Source organism: Rousettus aegyptiacus, unplaced genomic scaffold (genome assembly GCF_014176215.1).
Source record: "Rousettus aegyptiacus isolate mRouAeg1 unplaced genomic scaffold, mRouAeg1.p scaffold_m13_p_9, whole genome shotgun sequence".
Taxonomy (NCBI): domain Eukaryota; kingdom Metazoa; phylum Chordata; class Mammalia; order Chiroptera; family Pteropodidae; genus Rousettus; species Rousettus aegyptiacus.
This window is the reverse complement of record NW_023416312.1, coordinates 103,534,526-103,553,382: the sequence shown is the minus strand read 5'-3', so window position 1 is coordinate 103,553,382 and position 18,857 is coordinate 103,534,526. Positions and strand designations below refer to the sequence as shown.

At 46.3% G+C, this 18,857-nt stretch overlaps 1 protein-coding gene across 3 annotated transcripts; it reads left to right on the top strand.

Moving 5' to 3' along the window:
- Positions 1–13,478: 13,478 nt before the first annotated feature.
- PJA1 (praja ring finger ubiquitin ligase 1) lies at positions 13,479–18,036 on the top strand. Of its 3 annotated transcripts, none has more exons than XM_016158201.2 (2): positions 13,479–13,596; positions 15,797–18,036. In XM_016158201.2, exon 2 carries the CDS (start codon positions 15,864–15,866, stop codon positions 17,595–17,597), a length of 1,734 nt encoding a protein of 577 aa, XP_016013687.2. In that variant the 5' UTR covers positions 13,479–13,596; positions 15,797–15,863; the 3' UTR covers positions 17,598–18,036. The 3 variants fall into 3 exon arrangements, with proteins under 3 accessions (XP_016013687.2, XP_036082541.1, XP_016013686.2); XM_036226648.1 differs by having other exon boundaries at positions 13,510–13,596; positions 15,803–18,036; XM_016158200.2 differs by having other exon boundaries at positions 13,528–13,646.
- The last annotated feature ends 821 nt before the right edge of the window (positions 18,037–18,857 follow it).

Here is an 18,857-nt window from a genome sequence, read left to right as displayed (position 1 = left end):
TGAACCCAGAGCTCGTGTGATCTCCAATGTACCCGGCTGCCTCCTATTGAGAAATTAGAGGAAGAAGAGGAGCCCATGGCTGCTTAACTAGTGACCTGCCCAGCCTGAATGGCAAAGGCAGCACTTGCTCCACTCACAAGAGTTGAAGGTGCCCCGGAAGTGTTTAAACTCAGATATCTAGTCATTGCCCACATTCCCTACATGCCATGGCTCTATGGTGCAAGCCAAATGTTTAAACACTTCGCTCTGCAGCTCAATGGACCGGGAGCACTCATGCTCCTCCTCAGCTTCACGTAGACCCCTTCCCACCAGTGGCAGCTTAAGTGGTCATCTCAGAGCCCCAGTTTTCTTTTCTGCAAAATGAAGATAATGTTGCCCCAGCCGGTTGTGTTGTCATGAAGATGAACTGAAATAATCTAGGAAGGAGCTGGGGTTCCAGAAGAACTGGGAACAGGAAAGAAGTGGTCTGAGGATGCCTCGGCCACATACATCAAATTAGAGTTTGCGAAAGCACAATCTCATGGATTTAAAGGGTCTTTTTTGTTCTGTTCAACAAGCCAGACGCTGGTGACAGCATATTGCTGGTTGCGGTGGTGATGTTTGGGGTGTTACATATGAACTGAAACACGTATCTATTTGAAACATGGCTGTACCCTTTGATCCAGCAGCTTTGCATTAGGAATTAGACAAGTATGTGAAGGATGTTTATTGACTCTTTGTTTGTATTAGCCCCAAATGGAAAAGAACCTAAACGTCCAACACTAGGGAATGGGTTGAATAATTTATGATTATGACACACAGAGTACACACACTAGAATTACAGTATACTTCCCGTGATGGCGGTAAGGGTCTCTTTGTACCAAACCCAGAAAGAGGCGATCAGAAAACCCCAAAACAGTCGAGCTCAAAACCTAAGATCCCCAGCATGCACGGAAGCACACAGCAGTGAGCACTGCTGCAGCCTGCCAGCCCCAGGTCAGAGCGCAGGTGGTGGGGGTGCCCAGAACTCAGCTCCTGGGGCGCTAGCTACAAGCGCACTGTGGGGTGGGAGGCCTGAGCCAGGCTCACTATGGCAGCCTGTGGGAGGAGGAAGAGAGCTCTCCCAGTAAGAGCTAGAAATGCCAGCTGCTGCTGGGAGTTCTGCTTACAAGGCTGTCTGCGCCAGGCCTTGGGAAGCTGGGAGGGGCCAGACCCAGCCTCGTGATCAGGAAGTGAACTGAACCCCGAGGGCTCCAGTTTGCAGCATGAGACCCCTGACATCCTTTAGGGCAGAACCCTGAGCTGCTGTTATAAGAACTGATTCTGGTATGGGTGTGGGGAGGATAGTCTAGGCGGCCAGTGGAGGCCACCACAAAAACCATTAGAGGGGGGTGGGGGGGAGGGGTAGCGGTGAGGGAGAGAGACAGACAATGAAATGTAAACACAGGGAAGACAACACTAACTCTCCCTCTCCAAATGAGGCTGCAACCCAAAATTCTAAAACACATAAAGAAATCTAACGCTTAGAGAGAGCCAACAAAATCTACCATCAGCAGATAAATTTACTCCAGATGAAGTTTTGGAGAGTGGGCTGACAGATTTTGAAAATAAGCATGTCTAGGATGCTCACAGAGATAAATTAAGGCATGAGATTCCTTAAAAGGATGAGATGTGATTCAATAAAAGCAGGAAGAGAGATATGAAAAGAAAATCAATTCAAAATCTTTGAAATAAAAATATGGTCATTGAAATAAAAAAGGAAACGTCAATGAATAAGAGAGCTATAGCCTGGACACAGTCATGGAAAGAATTCGTGAGTAGGAGGATAGGGCTTAGGGGTTCATACCAGCAGAGGGACCCAGACTTTGAAAGAGCAGGTAACAGTCCTAAATGCGGCACCAAGAGGCTCCAGATCAAGTCTAATAGAAGGCCCACGCAGAAAATGGGGAACAAATGAGGAAAAGGCGATACTTGAGAGATAGTAGCTGAGAATTTTCCAGAATTGAAAGAAGGTGTTTATTCTCATAGTGAAAAGCCCCTCTCTCCAAGGATTGAGCAGAATAAATACAAATCAATCTATACCTGGACATTTCATAGAAAATTTCATAGAGAAGAACTTACAGGCAACAACAGAAAAAGGACTGGCTCTGTCCACAGGAACAATCCCACCTACCTTGCTGCACAGCTGTGGGCATGCGGCAGAGCCATGCAAGGTGCATGGCTGCTGTGATGCCATGATGGGCAGGGTGTTGTTGAGGCTTCTTCGGTAGGCCACCTCTAATGATGGCCCAAGACAGTTTTGATAGCTTTGAGCTGTACCTATTCAGCATCCCTTTCCAGTCCTTGTTATGACCATACCCAGAAGCTCCTCTTCCCCCACAGTGGTCCCAACATTCTTCTTTTTTCACCACTGCTTCTAAGGAGTGAGGGGGCCTGAGAGGAAGGTTCTCATCAGGCTGTGGCCTCAAAGAGAACCACTCAGTGCACCAAGCCTTGCTTTTGAGGAGGTGACCAGGATAAACCAACCCTTTCTAAGACCACCACCATTTCCACCAGACCTGACACATGAGGGCAAAGAAGAGCTGGCCACGTGAAATGTAGAGGGAGTCCCACCCACCTGGGAGTCATATGCACCCAGCTTTGAACTCCTGCATTGTGACTTCCAGATGGCACACTTTTGATTGGGAAAATTATTTATCTATTTATGAAATGGGGATAATAGCTCATCCCAAGAGGATGGTTGTGCAAATAAAGGGGACTGTAGAAATTAATGGAGTTGTCCCATGTAAGCTGTAATATGGTATATTATTATGACCATCTCTCCCTGTTTCTAGCTTGGCTGGAATCCAGTGTCTTCCCCTAAGTCATTTCAGTCAATCCTCACAACCTATGGGGCAACCTATTCCCAGTTCACAGAGGAAAGAACTGAGGCTCAGAGAGGTAGAAGGTCTGCCTCCCTGAGAAGTAAGTGGAGGAACTAGGACATACACCTGGATCTGTCTCACACCCAGTCTTCTCTTTCATTCAGGGCCCTGGCCTTGCCCTGAATTCTGGGGTAGATAGCTAGAGACCCTATTTCTCAGGGAGACTGAAGAGGCTCCCAGGCGATGTTTGGGGATAGCTGCAGAGCAAAGGGGCTTGGGAGACTGGGGCGAGGGAGGGTACACAACAAAGGGGAGGGGGCTTCTAACCACACCCAAGCCAGGGACCCCACCTAGCAAGTGACCTGCTTTGCCAAACCATGTAAGTTGATATCACTGTTGTATAATAAGCACTTAGCATGGTGCTCACAACTGGTGACCTCTGTGCATCCCTTCCCATCACCTTCCTAATCCTTAATCCAGGGCTCTGCCCCAGGCCCAGCAGTGTCTTCTCTGCTTCTTATTCTCCTATGCCTTTCCTCACACCACATTCTTATGGAGCAAGAAGTCCAGATTGCCTGGCTGTTTGGAAAAATAGCAGTTTCTGTGGCTGGGCTGGCCTTGAATAACTGAGAGTGAACTATTCATTCATTCTTTTATCCACTAATTTATTCCAGTATTTATTTATCACCTATTATGTGCCAGGCACTGGTGATAGGGCAGTGGGTCAAACGGACAAGGGCTATACCTTCACGGAGCTCATATTCCACTGGAGATGAAGTCCACCTTCCCCGTAGAGTCCCCACATGCAGTCCTAGCCCAGACACTCACCTTCTGTGGGTCTGCCTCCAATTTCCCCTTCTCCAGAAGGCCTGCCCTGACCACTGCGTCTAAAATTGCAACTCCCTGCCGCCTTCCCAATCCCCTTTTGCTGCTTTTTTCCCCTCTATAACACTTATCGCCCTCTTGCACACTACATATTTTACTTATTTATTCTTTTGTATTCTTTTTTAAAATTTCAGTCTGTCTCTCCCCTCCAGAATGTAAGCAGGAAGAGACTGTCAACTCTGTAGGGCCGAGCAGGCCCAAGGCCAAGAGATAAGCCAGATACCCCTGCCTGCTAGTTAATATCCACAGGACAGCCTCTGTCTTAATCTCAGCCTTAGTTTTTTTTATCAGAACGATGAGGTGGGTGGAATGGGTGGTCTCAAAGGGCCTCCTCAGTTCTGACCTAGAACATTCTGTGCTTTTGTGTGGTTCTCATAGCACACAGTGCAGGGCCCTGGCCTTCACTCAGGCTATTGTAGGAGGCTGTGCCACCAGCATTATCAAGGCTATAAGCAGAATTCCAATGCCTCTCAACCTGGCCTCCCCCAGCCCTGACCTTCGTTGCTAAGTCCTTGGGCTTAAGAGCAGGGTGGTCTGATCCTTCCTCCAACAGTGTGAGTATGTTACCTCAGCTGCCTGTCCTGCCTTGCAGGGCTTCAGCCTGTGTCCTCCCTTCTGACAATAATACCACAGGCCATGGCTGGTCTTGTGCTCATCTTTAAGGCAATATGGCTGGACATGATGTGAGTACATGCTCTCATGAGCTCTCCTCTATGTCCAAAGGCTGCCCTGTGGTTTGCAAATAGGGTGAAACAGCCCCACAAGACAGGTGTCTTGTTCAGAGACCGCCAGCTCCTGGGGGCAAGTTCTGCCTGGAGTTCTGTCTTCCCCCTTATTCTGAGTGCAAGTCATCTGCTTGAGCCTCACATAGGAAGGCCAGGACCTGGCACTTAGTACTCAGCCCCTCCTTCTGTCCCACTTCCCTGCTAAGAAAGAAGCTCCCTCTGGAGGAGGCAGCTCTATCTATCCCGGGACCCCTCCTTTCATGCACTTGATGATATTCATCAGGTGACCACTGTGTACCAAGCTCTGCTTTAGGGGCTGAGGACATCATAGCAAGCAAATACAGTTACAGTCTCCACATTCTGGCTCCACCGACATTCTTAGGGCAGAGGTGGCATTAAGGCAGGAGTCTGAGGCATCTCACAGAAACCTGGGCAGGAGAGTCCCATCTGGCACTCACATAGTGGTGGAAGTTATGGTGGAGAGTATATAGAGTGAGAAGTAAAGGGGCTTCGGGTGGAACCTGAGAAACCCAGACATGTCAAACATGGGTAAAGGAAGAGATGGTAGTGAGGAAGCTGTCAGAGGGGTGGGGCTCCTAGGCTTCGAGCCAAGACAAGAGAGCACATTTCCGGGAGGAAGGGACGATCAACCATCAAATGAGTCCAGTGCATGGGACAGAGACCCGGACGAGGGCTGAGGTTTCATGGTTGGAGAGCGATGCCATTGACTAGTGCGCATGGAAGGTGACCTCCTATGAGGTCTAAAAGAAAGAGGAGATAGTGAAAGCAAGAAGGAGGACAGCAATGTGTACTGGGTACCTACTCCGTGTCAGGTCCTCTGCTTGGCACCCCGTTGGCCTCATTCTTTCATTAATTTAGTCAACAATCTTCCTAGCTGCAGGAGCTTCATGAGAAGCAAAGAAAGGCAAAATCCCTGTCCTTAGGGATCTCAGAGTCCCTGGGGGCAGATGCGGTGCGTGAGGAATAGGAGCCAGACATGAATCAAAGTGTCAGACAAATAAATGTGAAATAACAACTGGCCCACGGTTACGGAGAGGCATAGGTGCTAATGAGATCCTGTAATACTGGGCTCCGACCTGCGGGGAGGTCACAGCACACTTCCCTGAGGAGCAGGTAAGCAGAGACCAGAAGGACAAAGAGAAGTGAACCAGGTGAACAGAGATGGGGAGAGCATTTTAAGCAGAGGGACCGACATCTGCAAAAAAAAAAAAAAAAGAAGAAGTAGATGGCAGCCAGCAGGAGCAGAGGTGAGGATGGAGGCTGGGCAGGGGAGGTTAGATAAGTCTTCACAGGCCATCGTGAAGGGTATTTTGACGTTACCCTAAATTCACGGGACAGCCATGGAAGGGTTTTAAGCCAGGGAATTACATGCTCAAAGTTATGGTTTGAAAATGCCTCCCTGGCTGTCATGTGAAGAAAGGGCAAGAGATGATTTGGGCTGGGCAACTAGGAAGTGATTTGTCTGAGTCCAGATAGTAGTAGCTGTATTAGAGTGGGGGGAGGGGAAGACTGAAGCAAGTGGATGGATTAAAAACATGTTTAGGTATCGCTTACAATAGCAAAAGATCACATATAGCTGGTGCTCACAAACAAATGACTGGTAAAATAAACGATGGTAGATCTACCCAGGAGAATAGTCCTCCTAAATAGAGCAAGGAAGGTTTCTAAGTATGGAACAGGAAGACTGACAAGATACATAGTTAAGTGAAAAATGCCAGGTACATTGTATATTTGCAGAAGAAAGGGAGAACTAAGAGATACACTTTATTCATTTTTCCATAAAGACGCAGGGAAATATTACCTCCCAATAATAAAGGTGCTTCGACTGCATGCGCCTATGGTGTAGATGTTGACATTGATGGAATTAAATTGAAATGACGCTTGTCATGCCATTCCCTTTTGTGTTATTTTGATTTTTGAATGTGCTACCTGTTTAGACATAAATAATTTTAAAAGCCCAAGTGACATAGGAAATAAAACTATCAGGACTAGCTATGGGGTTGGTAATGCAGGAGATTTGGGGAATGACTCAGGGTGAGGAGTCACATCTGTGTAACTAGATGTGATGGGTGCCCTTTGTTATGTATGATAAGGGAAACAGAAACCATCAGGTTCAGGGAGGAAGATGGTATGATCAGTTTGGAACAGGTAGAGTGTGAAATACCTTCAAAGTGTGAAATATGAGAGGAGAGAGACAGGTCAGTAAGTATCTGCAGAAGGAAGTTGGGTCAAGGTAGGTGGTTTGTTTGTTTCAGCAGAGGAGACCTGAGTACTTTAAAAGTAACTGGGAAAGAAAGATTCAGTTGAAAAGATGGGGTCAGATTTTCCAAGGGAGGCAGAATGGCAGGAGATCCAAAGTACAAATGGAAGTTCGGTCTTAAATAAGAGGAATTTTCTCTGCTATAACCAGAGGTAACTGGTACCTAATAGATAGAAGCCAGAGATGCTGCTAAATGTCCTTCGGTGCAGAGGACAGGCCTGGCAGCACAGAGGTATGGGGCCCAACATGCTGCAAGTGCTAAAGTGCTCTGGGCCAAGCAGCTTGTCAGCGACTGCCACCCCCACATGAGAAATGCAAGTGTCCTTATTGTTCATTGTTTCTACTGACTTTTTACTTCTGTGATCTGCATACATTGTAAAACATTCCAACAATGCTAGAGTGTTTAAAGTATTCAGTAAAATCCTCCCTCCAACCTCCCTCCCCAGAGGTAACTGTAGTTACTATAACTTCTAGTAAACAAGTTGAACATCACAAGCAGAACACAATTGAATTTTCTCCCTAAACTTTCTGCGACCTATTTCTCCTCAACTTCTTGGATGAAATCTCCTGAAGATCCATAACCTTTTCAGCCATTTTCACAGATTTGACAAACTCCTCTTCTAATTACTTTCAGAAATTAACTTGTTCAGTCCAGTGTCACAGATGAGACCCTAAACTTCACTCTAAGTTAACGCTTTCCCCCTCTCCCACACTAGACTTGTCAGGCCCTGAAGCAAGGCTGCCATAGGGGACAGGGGTGTGTACTTTTGTCCCTCCCTGCTGTCTGCAGCCACCATTTATTTAATTGGTTCCCTATCTATGGTTGTTGAGGCTGTTTGCAGGTTTTTTATTCTTCTAAACAATGTCATGACATCCTTGTACGCATGTCTATCTCTACGCGCTTGTTAAATGATATCTTTAGGATAAATTCCTGGACGTCAACATGGCAACATATACATATTTAAAAGTGGAACATATTTCCAGGTTGTTCTCCACAGCAATTATATCAATTTATGCTCCCGCCATCAGAAAATGAGAGAGTTCATTAAGGGACTCTGTCTCTCTGTCTCTGTCTCCTTCTCCTCACTGGCAGATGCAAATAAGGCTAGGCTGACATTAACTATTGAATGAACAGGTGTTGAGAAAATTAGCTGGACATCCTAAAGTTCATAGGAAAATACAAACTCCTTCTCCCAACCTTCTTCCTCCTCCTGAACCTTTTCCAAGCCATCTCTTACTTCTCACCCTCCCTCACCCCTCACACTTGTATAAATTCTAGATCCTGAATTTCTTTTGAATCTGTCCTCTCCTCTCTGTCCATGACCAATGCTGGAATTCAGGTCTCACTATCTCTTGCCTGGAAGAGTTCCTTGCTGGTCTCCCATCTCCAGTTTTGCCATCTCTTATCCATTCTTGACACCCCTAGAATGCTACTGAACAGAGTTTGTCCACCCAGTGCTAGCAGAGCCAAAAACTAAACACAGAGAATTGCAGTAAAGAAATATTGGCTAGTTTACTGATGAATGGCACCACCCAGGGGAATGGAAAGCTAATGATCAAAATGCCCAAACTCTGATGGTGTGTAGACTCTTTGGTGCAGAATCACAAGTCACCACAGTTAGGCTTTCGGGGTTACACTGAAAGCTGATTGGCCACAGGTGAGGTGAGGATAATGGATCACTTTTTCAGGTCAGAGGACAGTTCTGAGGTCTGCTCTGGCGTCTACCTGTCTGGTCTCATGGGAAAGTAGCCAGGGGCTCATTTCACCTTAGGGCTCAAGAGCTGGAACGTAACTTAGGTCAAGATCTTATCTGTAGCCTTCCAAAGGTCCCTACCCTGTGACCATTACTCAGATCCCAGCAACTGTCTTCCACTGCCTCAGGGCTTGCTGATCATCTCACCACGGAAAGGCTGGGTCTCTGAAAGGCAAAAGAGGGGGTGCGATTTCTAGAGCTAAGAGTTAAAACTAAATGCAATCAAAGTCATAAGGACCCTTGGTTTCAATTGTAAAGGTTCTAAAATGCCATCTGGTCAGCTTCCCCCATTCCCTGCAGAGTTTGGCTCCCCATGGCCCACTCTAAAGAGCATACTGAGGTCCATCTTTTCCTTGCTCCTGTCTCATCACCTGGGGGGACCCCTCTTACACTCCAGTCACATGATACTTCCCAATACCCGCCCTCCCCCTCAAGCATAGCAGGGTTTGGCTCTTTGTCCATTTGCTTCTTTCTGGCTGTACCCTCCTCTCCCTCTTTTCCTGTCATCAGACAAGGAGTAGACATTCATTGGCTTGTGGCTCTGTAGCATTCGTTCCTCTCCATTTCTTAGACTCCTGTTATTTTTTTTAAGTGAATTGTCTCTGCTTCATTGCGGGTAAGGTTGGTGAAGTAGGAAATTCAAGTGTCAACCTACCTACCATGGAAGCCAAAGGGACATAATGGCATGGGAGTAAGCTTGGGTACTAGACACTGTCATTGAACCTCAAATCTGGAGCAAGCAGTATAAGAATAGAGGAAACAGGCTTCATCCATTTCAGTGGCAGCATCCTGATCAAACAATTTCTTCTTCCTGTGCCTTCTGCACACCTTCTCCTATACTGCCATTGTTTACAGCTATTTTCCAACTTGGTTCCTTTTACTTGATTCTGTAAGCTCCCTATAGCCTCCCCACAACCTCACAAATTCCCTTTTCTTTTCAGTTAGCCAGAGATGGTTTATGTTGCTTACAAACAAAAATTTTGGATAGAAAGCTAAGTTCAAATGCCCCTTCTTTTGCAAGAGACAGGGAAAGAGAGAGAGAGAGAGAGATCGATCCAGACCTCTGGTTCTGTGCAAGCATGCCGCTCCTTGCATTTCCATAGCACCATCTACAAAGTGCAGCTCAAACTAGGGTTTTATTTTTCATTCCTTCCACTAGAGTAAGAAATCATAGTGGTCTCATCCTTGTGATCTCAGGACTCACTACTTCTGTGCCTGGTTCAGAGTCAAACAACTAAGGGGACAAACATTTAAGGAGTAAATTAATGGACTGGTAGCTCTGCCTCGCACACACACACACCCCCCACACCCTTACTAGTAGTTTCAATGGCTTGGACAGGCTCCCATCAGGCCACAAAATTGATGCCAGCACCTCCCTCCCTTGTGAGGCTGGCTGGGAATAACATGGGTAGGCTTCTTTTGGGGCCCCTCATCCTGCCTGTGCTGTGGGAGACGGGGAGGAAGGAGGAAGAAAAGCAGGCAGGAGTGGGGGCAGGAAGGTGACCGTTGTAACAGCTCAGGTAGAAGGCGATGGCTGCTGTGGGAATGAAAAGGGGAAGGGGCTGACTGATGAGATCGTGAACGGGGCGCTAGAAGTGAATATGAAACTCAATTGCTTCTTGTAAGTCTCAAAGCAAAAGCCGGCCACATGAGACAGCTTCCCTCAGAAGGAGGTGGCGAGGGAGCACGTGTATGCGCGTGTGCATAGGGGCGGGCGTCACACCGGCTCCAGCATCCCCCTCCTGCCAGCAGCCACGCACATGCCGGCTGCCTGGCCCGATTTCAAAAGAGCTTCCCCAAGCAGCAGGGGAGAGTGGAGAAGGGGGGCTAGCCACCCATTCCACTCAGCAGAGGTGAGTGAGGAGCATTGGTCCTCCAGTCGCCCTCCCCCCAGCCACTACAGGCTGCCAGGTGCCTTGTTTGTGATGAAAGCCTTTAAAAACCCATGTGCATGGATGGTCATGCATTCCTTTTTGTTCATTTAACTAATATTCACTGAGCCTGGAGCACACAATTGTGAGCAAAGCCCGCCATGGACCCCGCTCTCAAGAAGCTCCTGAGCTGGCGGGGGAGAAGATGCGCAATCAGGCAATTAGGAACCAGTGTGAGCCGGAGGTAAGTGCTGGTTGCTATGGGAACACGAAGAGAGGCCACAGCTGCTGCTCCTCTCCAAAGAGCGAAGAGCGGTGGCAGGCGAAAAAGGAGGCGTAAAGCAGGCCGACCTGCTTGCCGGGCCCATCTCCGCCCTGCCTGGCCAACTAGTCCAGGACGGAATCTTCTGGCACGACAAAACCCATCACCTCTCTGCCCCTCTATCTCCTTGCCTCAGAAAATAGGAGAAAGCATGAAGCTTTAAATACCACATGCGACCCTGTATGTTTGTGCCTGGCCCCCGGTAGGTCTATGATATGTCATGGTAGCTGCTAGGGATTTTTTTTCAAGAACTATCTGTTGATATTTCTGGATATGTGAAGAAGATAAGCAAGGCCCCTGCCCTCAGGGAGCTTGTAATGATTTGGGGGCAACTTGTTCCACAACAATAGTGACAACTACATACCCTTTAACCCAGAAATTCCACTTCGGTGTACATACACTAGAGCGGGTTTTTACCAATCACATGAGAGTATATGCTGAAAATGCTATTTGCACCAGCTCTCTGGGATGAACAGTCTTCTCTCAGCCAGAGGCAATAGTCTCTGGGGCAGCATCTGGGTGAAGCCAGGTCCATCTTCCTTGGAGGCTAAAAGGATCAATATATCAGAACACTCATTACCCAGTTGGGAAGCTCTGCCCCAGAGAAACTCTTCCATATGGCCACAAAGAACCACGCACTAGGGTGGCTATTAAATCGTCACTTATAATTGCACAAAACAGAAACAACCCAAGTCCATCAGCAGGGAAAGAGATAAAGAAATTGGATAATTTATGCAACAGAAGTCCATACAATAATATATTATAGTAATATAATATGAAAAAATTGATACAATGGTATGCAGCAGTTAAAATGCATTACCTAGATCTAAATATACAAAATCGCTAAATTTATAAAATATAAGTGAAAATTTAACCTGCAAAAGGATATATTTATTATGATACCATTTACAGATTTCAAAATACATAGAACAATAATGTGGATTGGTTACAGATATATAGATGTAGAAAAAGAAAAGCAAATATGGACAAGAAGGAAACTTCTAAATGATGCTTTTTTGGGGGAAAGAAGTAAGATAGGATAAATTGAGGCTTTCGACTATAATATTTTGTTTCAAAAACGGAAGGATTGGAAGATCTGAAAAAGTAAAATTTGCTCAATCTGTGTGACAGGTACATGCAAATGTATATTTTATACTCTGTAATTTTCTGTATGTTTGACATATTTGAAATAGTTTTTAATAAAAAAATGCATCCTTTCTTGAGGACAAAAATACATATACATTAGATCAGGTGTATTAATTGTGTTGTTCAATCTCTCTATATCTTAATTTTATTAGTCTATTTGATCTATCTATACCATAACAAGTATGGTTAAGTGTCCTGCTATAATTGCAGACTTTCTGATCTTTCTTTATATTCCTCACAATATTTACATAATATATTTTAAAATTACATTGTTTGGAATATAAATTTTATATTCCTAACAATATTTACATAATATATTTCCTAACTATTTACATAATAGACTTCGAAATTACATTGTTTGGGATATAATTTTAGCCTACGTTTTCTCAGTGAATGAAAAAACCTATTTTGTCCTCTTTAATGTTTTTTACTTTAAGTTCTTGATTTTTTTTGATATTAACATCACTACATCTATTTCCTCCCTTTTTTCCTTTCTTCCTTTTTCCTTTTTCTTTCTTTCCTTTTAAAATTCCTTCCTTCCTTTCCCTCCCACCTTCCCTCCTGCCTTTTTTCCCTTTTTTCCTTTCTTACCTCCTTCCATTCTGCCAGTATTTAACTGGCATAGATCTTCTATTTCTATTTTTGTTTGCTTTAGGTAAAATTTATATAAACAGCATATAAGTGAATTTCTAAAAATGAAATGCTCAAAATGAGAGTTTGCTTTTTTATGGGAGATGTTAATGCATAACACACAGTGATATATTTGTATTTATTCTTGCCCTTCGCCATCTTGTTTTTTTTTAAATCCTTTCTTGTTGCCTCTCATCCCATTTCTGCCCTTTGTTAGACTGAGTTTTTTTCTTTGCTCTACGTATTACTTCTTCAATAGTTTGAAAGTTATACACATCTTATTTCTATTCTGTTGTTACCCCTAAAATGTCTTGTTTTTCTTTTGAGTGTTTTATTTCCAGTAAGAACAAAATTTTGCTATTGTTGTCAATGTAGGAAGTGTCTATTTGTTGCAAATATTAGAGATAGATTGTAAAGTGCAATTAAAAAAAGTTCGGAGTTCAGTAAAATTGTATAAATCCAAAAGGCATAGGCATAATATTTCTAAACTGTGATGCAATTAGCAGAATGTAAACCTGTGTCGTGCGTGACGATTTATGATTTCTTTTGGATACAGAAGCTTGGTTTTGAGATTAACAGCAACAAATTCTTCTGTAAACAGTTCAACTTGCTTCATCTACCAGGTTAAAAAAGTAAGTTTACTGCAACCCTAGATATAGTTTCACATTTTTAATACTTCCAGTACAAACCATAACATATAACATAGGATATGATATATTAATATAATGACTTTCACATTGGAATTAATCAGAAAGAATTTGCAGGTTTCCTTTTATTAAAACCACACGTACATATACACTCACATCCAGAACAGAAGGGGATATGGCTAAATAGTTAACATTTGTTAAAGCTGGCTGTTGGTTACATTTCTCGCTGTCCTTTTCTGTATCCTTGACGATTTCAGCGTTTAAAATGAAATAAAGCTTTCGGGCCCACCCCGATTTGTCTAGAGCAGCTGCCACCCCCGTCTCATCTACGGGGCGGCTCCAGCTGACGCTTCCGTCACTTCCGCCACCGCAGTCGCTGCCCGCTCGCTGCTGTCTGGCGGGGGAGGAGCAGGATCCAGAGCCTCTGACGGTTGTGGCGGTTGGAGGTCCGAGAGCTCTGCTCCTCCCGAGAGCGCGCGGGTGTCGGGACCGGTGAGTGAAAGCCTGCTCATTTCCTCCATTCATCCACACATGGCGGTGGGGTGAGTGGCACGGGAATAGGATTTGGGGGAGCCCTAGCGAACAGATTTTCCGGTTCGCCCCTCGGGAAGGGGTGGGGCGATCGTGGGACCTGACCGCAGAGGGAGGCCTGTGTCCTCTCTTGGTCTGTTTGGGGGCCCCATACTCGGTCCCCCAGGCCCTTGCGTGTGTCGCGGTCCCCTCCGCTCGAATGGCTGTGATCACTGTTTGAGAGGGAGTGGTGGTGTAGGCACGCTCCCACCTTTCCCTGCCGGTCCTCCCCTTCTCCTTCCTCCCTTCTCAGCCCCTTTGCGGAGTACTCCGAGGCCTTTCCGCCCTCATTTTCCAGTTAGTTTGTGAATGGTAAATTGTTCAGAATTTTAGGTAAATATATTGTTCCCAGGAAAAGAATCGTTTCAGAAAAAAACAAATTATTCCCAAGGAGAAAATACACCCCTACATACCCTTTTCTTTCTTTCATTCCTTTCCACATTGGTTTGGATCTGCCATTTGAGCTGATAACGTTCTTTTTTTGTGTGTCTCATATTATGGCATTGCGGGCCCCCTCCCCACATCTCCCCCTCTACCTTCTGCTGTCACTCCTCCTCATGTCTCACGGGCATGTGCGTAGGGACACACACCCGCACGCATGCAGGCACATACGCACACGCACACGCACACGCGCACACACACACACACGCACACGGAAACCTTGCATTGAAGCTCCTTCCTTGCCCCTCCAAGGTTCCTGCACATCCCCTCCCCCACACATTCATAGAACACACGCACAGATTGTCACACCCTTCAGTGCCTTTCCCGAGATACATACCTACACAGATACATACATAGACACACACACACACACACACCCTGACCCTGCAGGACCACCTGACCCCTTCCGCCACATGTACTTTTAAGGATAGCCTTGGACTGCGGGCTCCTCTTTCACATGGCCCTTACATACGGATGCTCCCGACATACACACTCGCACACCCCCTCGCCTGTCTGCTATATCTGTGCTTACACAGCCCTCCTTTGCTGGTCCCCACACACACTCCCACTCACAGAAATCCTTCTCCAAGGACACCACCCCATCCCTGCTAGCCACGTTTCTGCAGACAGACATTCTTTGATTGCTGGCCCATTCCACCCACCCACCAGCCACATCCACATCCCTCCCCATGGCTGTCCTCCATCTACACACTTGCTCACACTGACATTTCTCCATTATTGCCTCACATTTTGATGAACACACGCAAACTCATGAATAGCCCAGGGCTACCATACCACTTCCTCCCCTGCCACAGACGCGTAAACCCACGCATCCCTGTACAGAGTTCCAGCCAACACACATTCAACCAGCCATACACGTTCTCTTTCATACTTATACACGTCCCTCTCCTCTGAAGCCACCCCACTGACACCTGTCATTTTTATAACCACATCCAAAATGGGTTCCATTCTGTTCACGCTCGCACCTTTTCCCAATGCCACTGTCACCTCCCCCTCCCCCTACAAACACGGGCATCTCTCCATTGCATGATTGCTGGTTCCCCATCCACCTGCTCCTCTCCTCCTAACAGATACATAAGCACTCAATGCACACACGCCGATCTGTATTTTCCACCCTATTCCAATTTGCAATACTCCTGTATTTCTGCAGAGCTCAGAAAAACGCAGACACCTCATGGGGAAAAAAAAGCCCACAGCAGTCCTGCCCCTTCCCACGCTGGCACAATTCCAGAGCGCTTCACCCACTTTTCAAGCGTCCAGTCACCCCCATCTTCTGTCAGATTCTCCCCTAAGTCTGGCTTTCCTACCAACCCAGATTTGTAATCATTTTGCCAAAATTAAAAATGTATTTTGGTTTTACACCTGATGAGCCACTGGAATGCTACTCCAGGCCTTAGAAGAAAGTAAAAGTAATTTTAAAGGCCCCTTATTCTTTTTGTTACCTGACTGCCGAAGTGGGGATAAATCTACCTGCTCCTTATCTGAACCGATTTGACTTTCTCATCTCCAAAGTCTGTGCAGAGAGTGGGGACCCTCCCACTCGAGCCCCTATAAGTCAGAGAAATGGGTCAGGAATCTAGCAAGGCCATATGGCCCAAGCCAGCGGGGGTATCAGTCCCATAACAGGCAGGAAGTATGGAAGATGGCATGTTTATGTCAGTTTCAGGCCATCCACGAGCCAGCAGGAAAGGATTTTCAGCAAGAGAAAGACAACATCTGAAGTCCCAATGCACAGATCAGCCCCCAGTCATACTGCCAAGAGGAGCCGATTGCCATTATCCACCGTTCGTCGCCGTTGGGATGACAGTGAGAACTCAGGAACCAGCCTGCATGTTGATAATGAGGACTACTCCAGGTACCCGCTGAGAGAGTCCAGGGTTCTGGGTAGCAGAAGAGGAATGGCTTATGGCCCTATTGACTCTCTCCGGGAAGAGGAGCATGAGGAGGAGGGGGCTGGGCCTGTGGCGCTAGCATCAGGGAGAGGGAAAAGTGGCAAGTTTAAAGATGATAAGCTGTATGACCTAGACAAAGGGGCACGGCCTTTCGTTGGGGTGCCCCCCCAGTCATCTAGTTTTAACTGTGATGTGAGAGAGGAGCTGGGCAGGCTAGTGCCAGCCCCTGTTGCCAGAGGTGCTGCTAGCAGAGCTGAGTTCCTGCAGCAAAATGGCCTGGCTTCTCAAACCTCTGCTGCAGGAGGCAAGGTGGCTGCAAAAGGTGACAGCCTGGAGAGGGAGAGACGGGAGCAGAATTTACCTGCACGTCTCAGCAGGGCTCCTGCGAGTATTTGTGGTGGTGGGGAAAACACCCCAAAGGGTGGAGAGGAACCGGTGGTGAGGCCCAAAGTCAGGAACCCGGCCAGTCCAAACTGCGTGAAACCAAAAATATTTTTTGATACTGATGATGATGACGATGTGCCACACAGTACTTCCAGGTGGAGGGATACTGCAAGCACTGATGAAGGCCACGTGGATGGCCTGGCAAGGAGAACCAGAGGTGAGAGTTCAAATGGCATCTCTGAGCCTAAGTACCCTGAAGATAAGAGGGAAGCCAGGAAAGACCAAGTGAAGCCTGAAAAGGTGCCTAGACGGCGACGAACCATGGCCGACCCTGACTTCTGGACGTACAGCGATGATTACTACAAATACTGCGATGAAGATTCTGACAGTGATAAAGAATGGACTGCTGCTTTGCGTCGGAAGTATCGAAGTCGGGAACAAAACCTGTCATCCAGTAGCGAAAGCTGGGAGACTCTGCCAGGGAAAGAAGAGCGCGAACCTGAGCCAACCAGAGTGAATGGCAGTGCCAACGCCAGCCCCGCTGTTGGTGCCAGTGCTGGCAGCCATGAACTTGAAGAAGTTCGAGGACCACCTCTTCAGGAAGAGGAGCGGGTATCTCCGGAAGAAGGAGAAGTCCCTTGGCTCCAGTACAATGAACAGGAGAGCGGCAGTGACGGGGATAATGATTCTGGCCAAGAGTTTCTACAGCCTGGGGTCTTCATGCTGGATGGCAACAACAACCTCGAAGATGACTCCAGTGTGAGTGAAGACCTGGAAGTGGATTGGAGCCTCTTTGATGGCTTTGCAGATGGGTTGGGGGTGGCTGAAGCAATCTCCTACGTGGATCCTCAGTTCCTCACCTACATGGCACTTGAAGAACGCCTGGCCCAAGCGATGGAAACGGCTCTTGCACACTTGGAGTCTCTGGCGGTGGACGTGGAAGTGGCCAACCCACCGGCAAGCAAGGAGAGCATCAGTGCTCTCCCCGAGATCCTGGTCACTGAAGACCACAGTGCAGTGGGGCAAGAAATGTGCTGTCCCATCTGTTGCAGTGAATATGTGAAGGGCGAGGTGGCAACCGAGCTCCCATGCCACCACTATTTCCACAAGCCCTGCGTGTCCATCTGGCTTCAGAAGTCGGGCACCTGCCCTGTGTGCCGCTGCATGTTCCCTCCCCCACTGTAAGACCAAGGCTCTTTACTCCTGGTCTGCGGATTTTCCTCATCCAAAATCCACAATACTGCAGGAGCCCTCTCAAAGTTAACAATTGAAATGAAACCAATCAATTAATCTACTACACCTGTTGATTTCTCGTGATCATTTCCAATGTGAAAATGGTTGTGTACGATCGCATTAAAAAATCACACTGTCTTTTAGAGGCTAGAAAGGGAAAACTAAACTTTTGAAATGCTACTTGAGATTGCAGTAAGAATATCCATTTTCTAACCTGAACATCGAAATCAGTTGCATTTGTTTTCTTCAGTAGACTATGTTGCTGTTAATTGTAATGTCAAGTTTATCCGTTGAATATGTCCAAAAGGCATCACCACTTCGTTGCATGTTATGGGTTAATGTTCCTGTAATTGCAGTGCCGTAAAAGCTAATTAAAGTTCTTTTGATTTTACATGGTAGAGTGAAATTGTCTGGTTTTGTCTAAAACAGTAGTACTAAGTGACTTTATAATGGATCCCTTACATTTGCATCAGAAATAGTTTTTTTTGTTTTTTGTTTTTTTGTTTTCGCAGTAGTAGAAAAACTCTAGTTTCACAGGAAATGCTGACTCTGACAACAGCACAAAATTAAGGGTGGTAATTTCCAAAAGCAGGAATAAACCATATGATTATCAACTGCTATGGGGCAAAGGTAGAAGAGAGAATACCCTGTCGGTCTATGGGAAGGAAAGAAACAAGAAAGCACAGTAAAAATAAAGAACGATGGTAGGAGTAAATCCAAGCTGTGTGTAGGGGCGAAGGAGTTTAAGTCCCATTTTAGAAAACCTTCAGGGAGAATGGGTAAATATTAAGTGGTGTGTGGATTGTATGCCTTACCATGGACACGAAAGGAATAGAAAAATGTGGAGACACCCACCCATACAGAGTGAACAGGCCTTAGCGTCGGCCATATTGGCTTCAGATTCTCTCTCTCTCTCTCTCTCTCTCTCTCTCTCTCTCTCTCTCTCTCTCTCTCTCTCTCTCTCTCTCTCTCTCCCTCTCTAATAAAGAGACTTTTTTAGGCACAAGAGAAGTTCATCACCCATCATATTTACCTCCACTCCTCCACGGAGGTAAGCAGTACCCAGGAAATGGTGTGTTTACTTCTCATCTATGTTTTTAGACATATATGTGTGTTTGTATATGTGTGCATATATATTTATATGTGTGTGTATCTGTAACTGATGTAGAATGTTCCTGTTGTTTAAGCAGATGTAATTGATAGATCGTATGT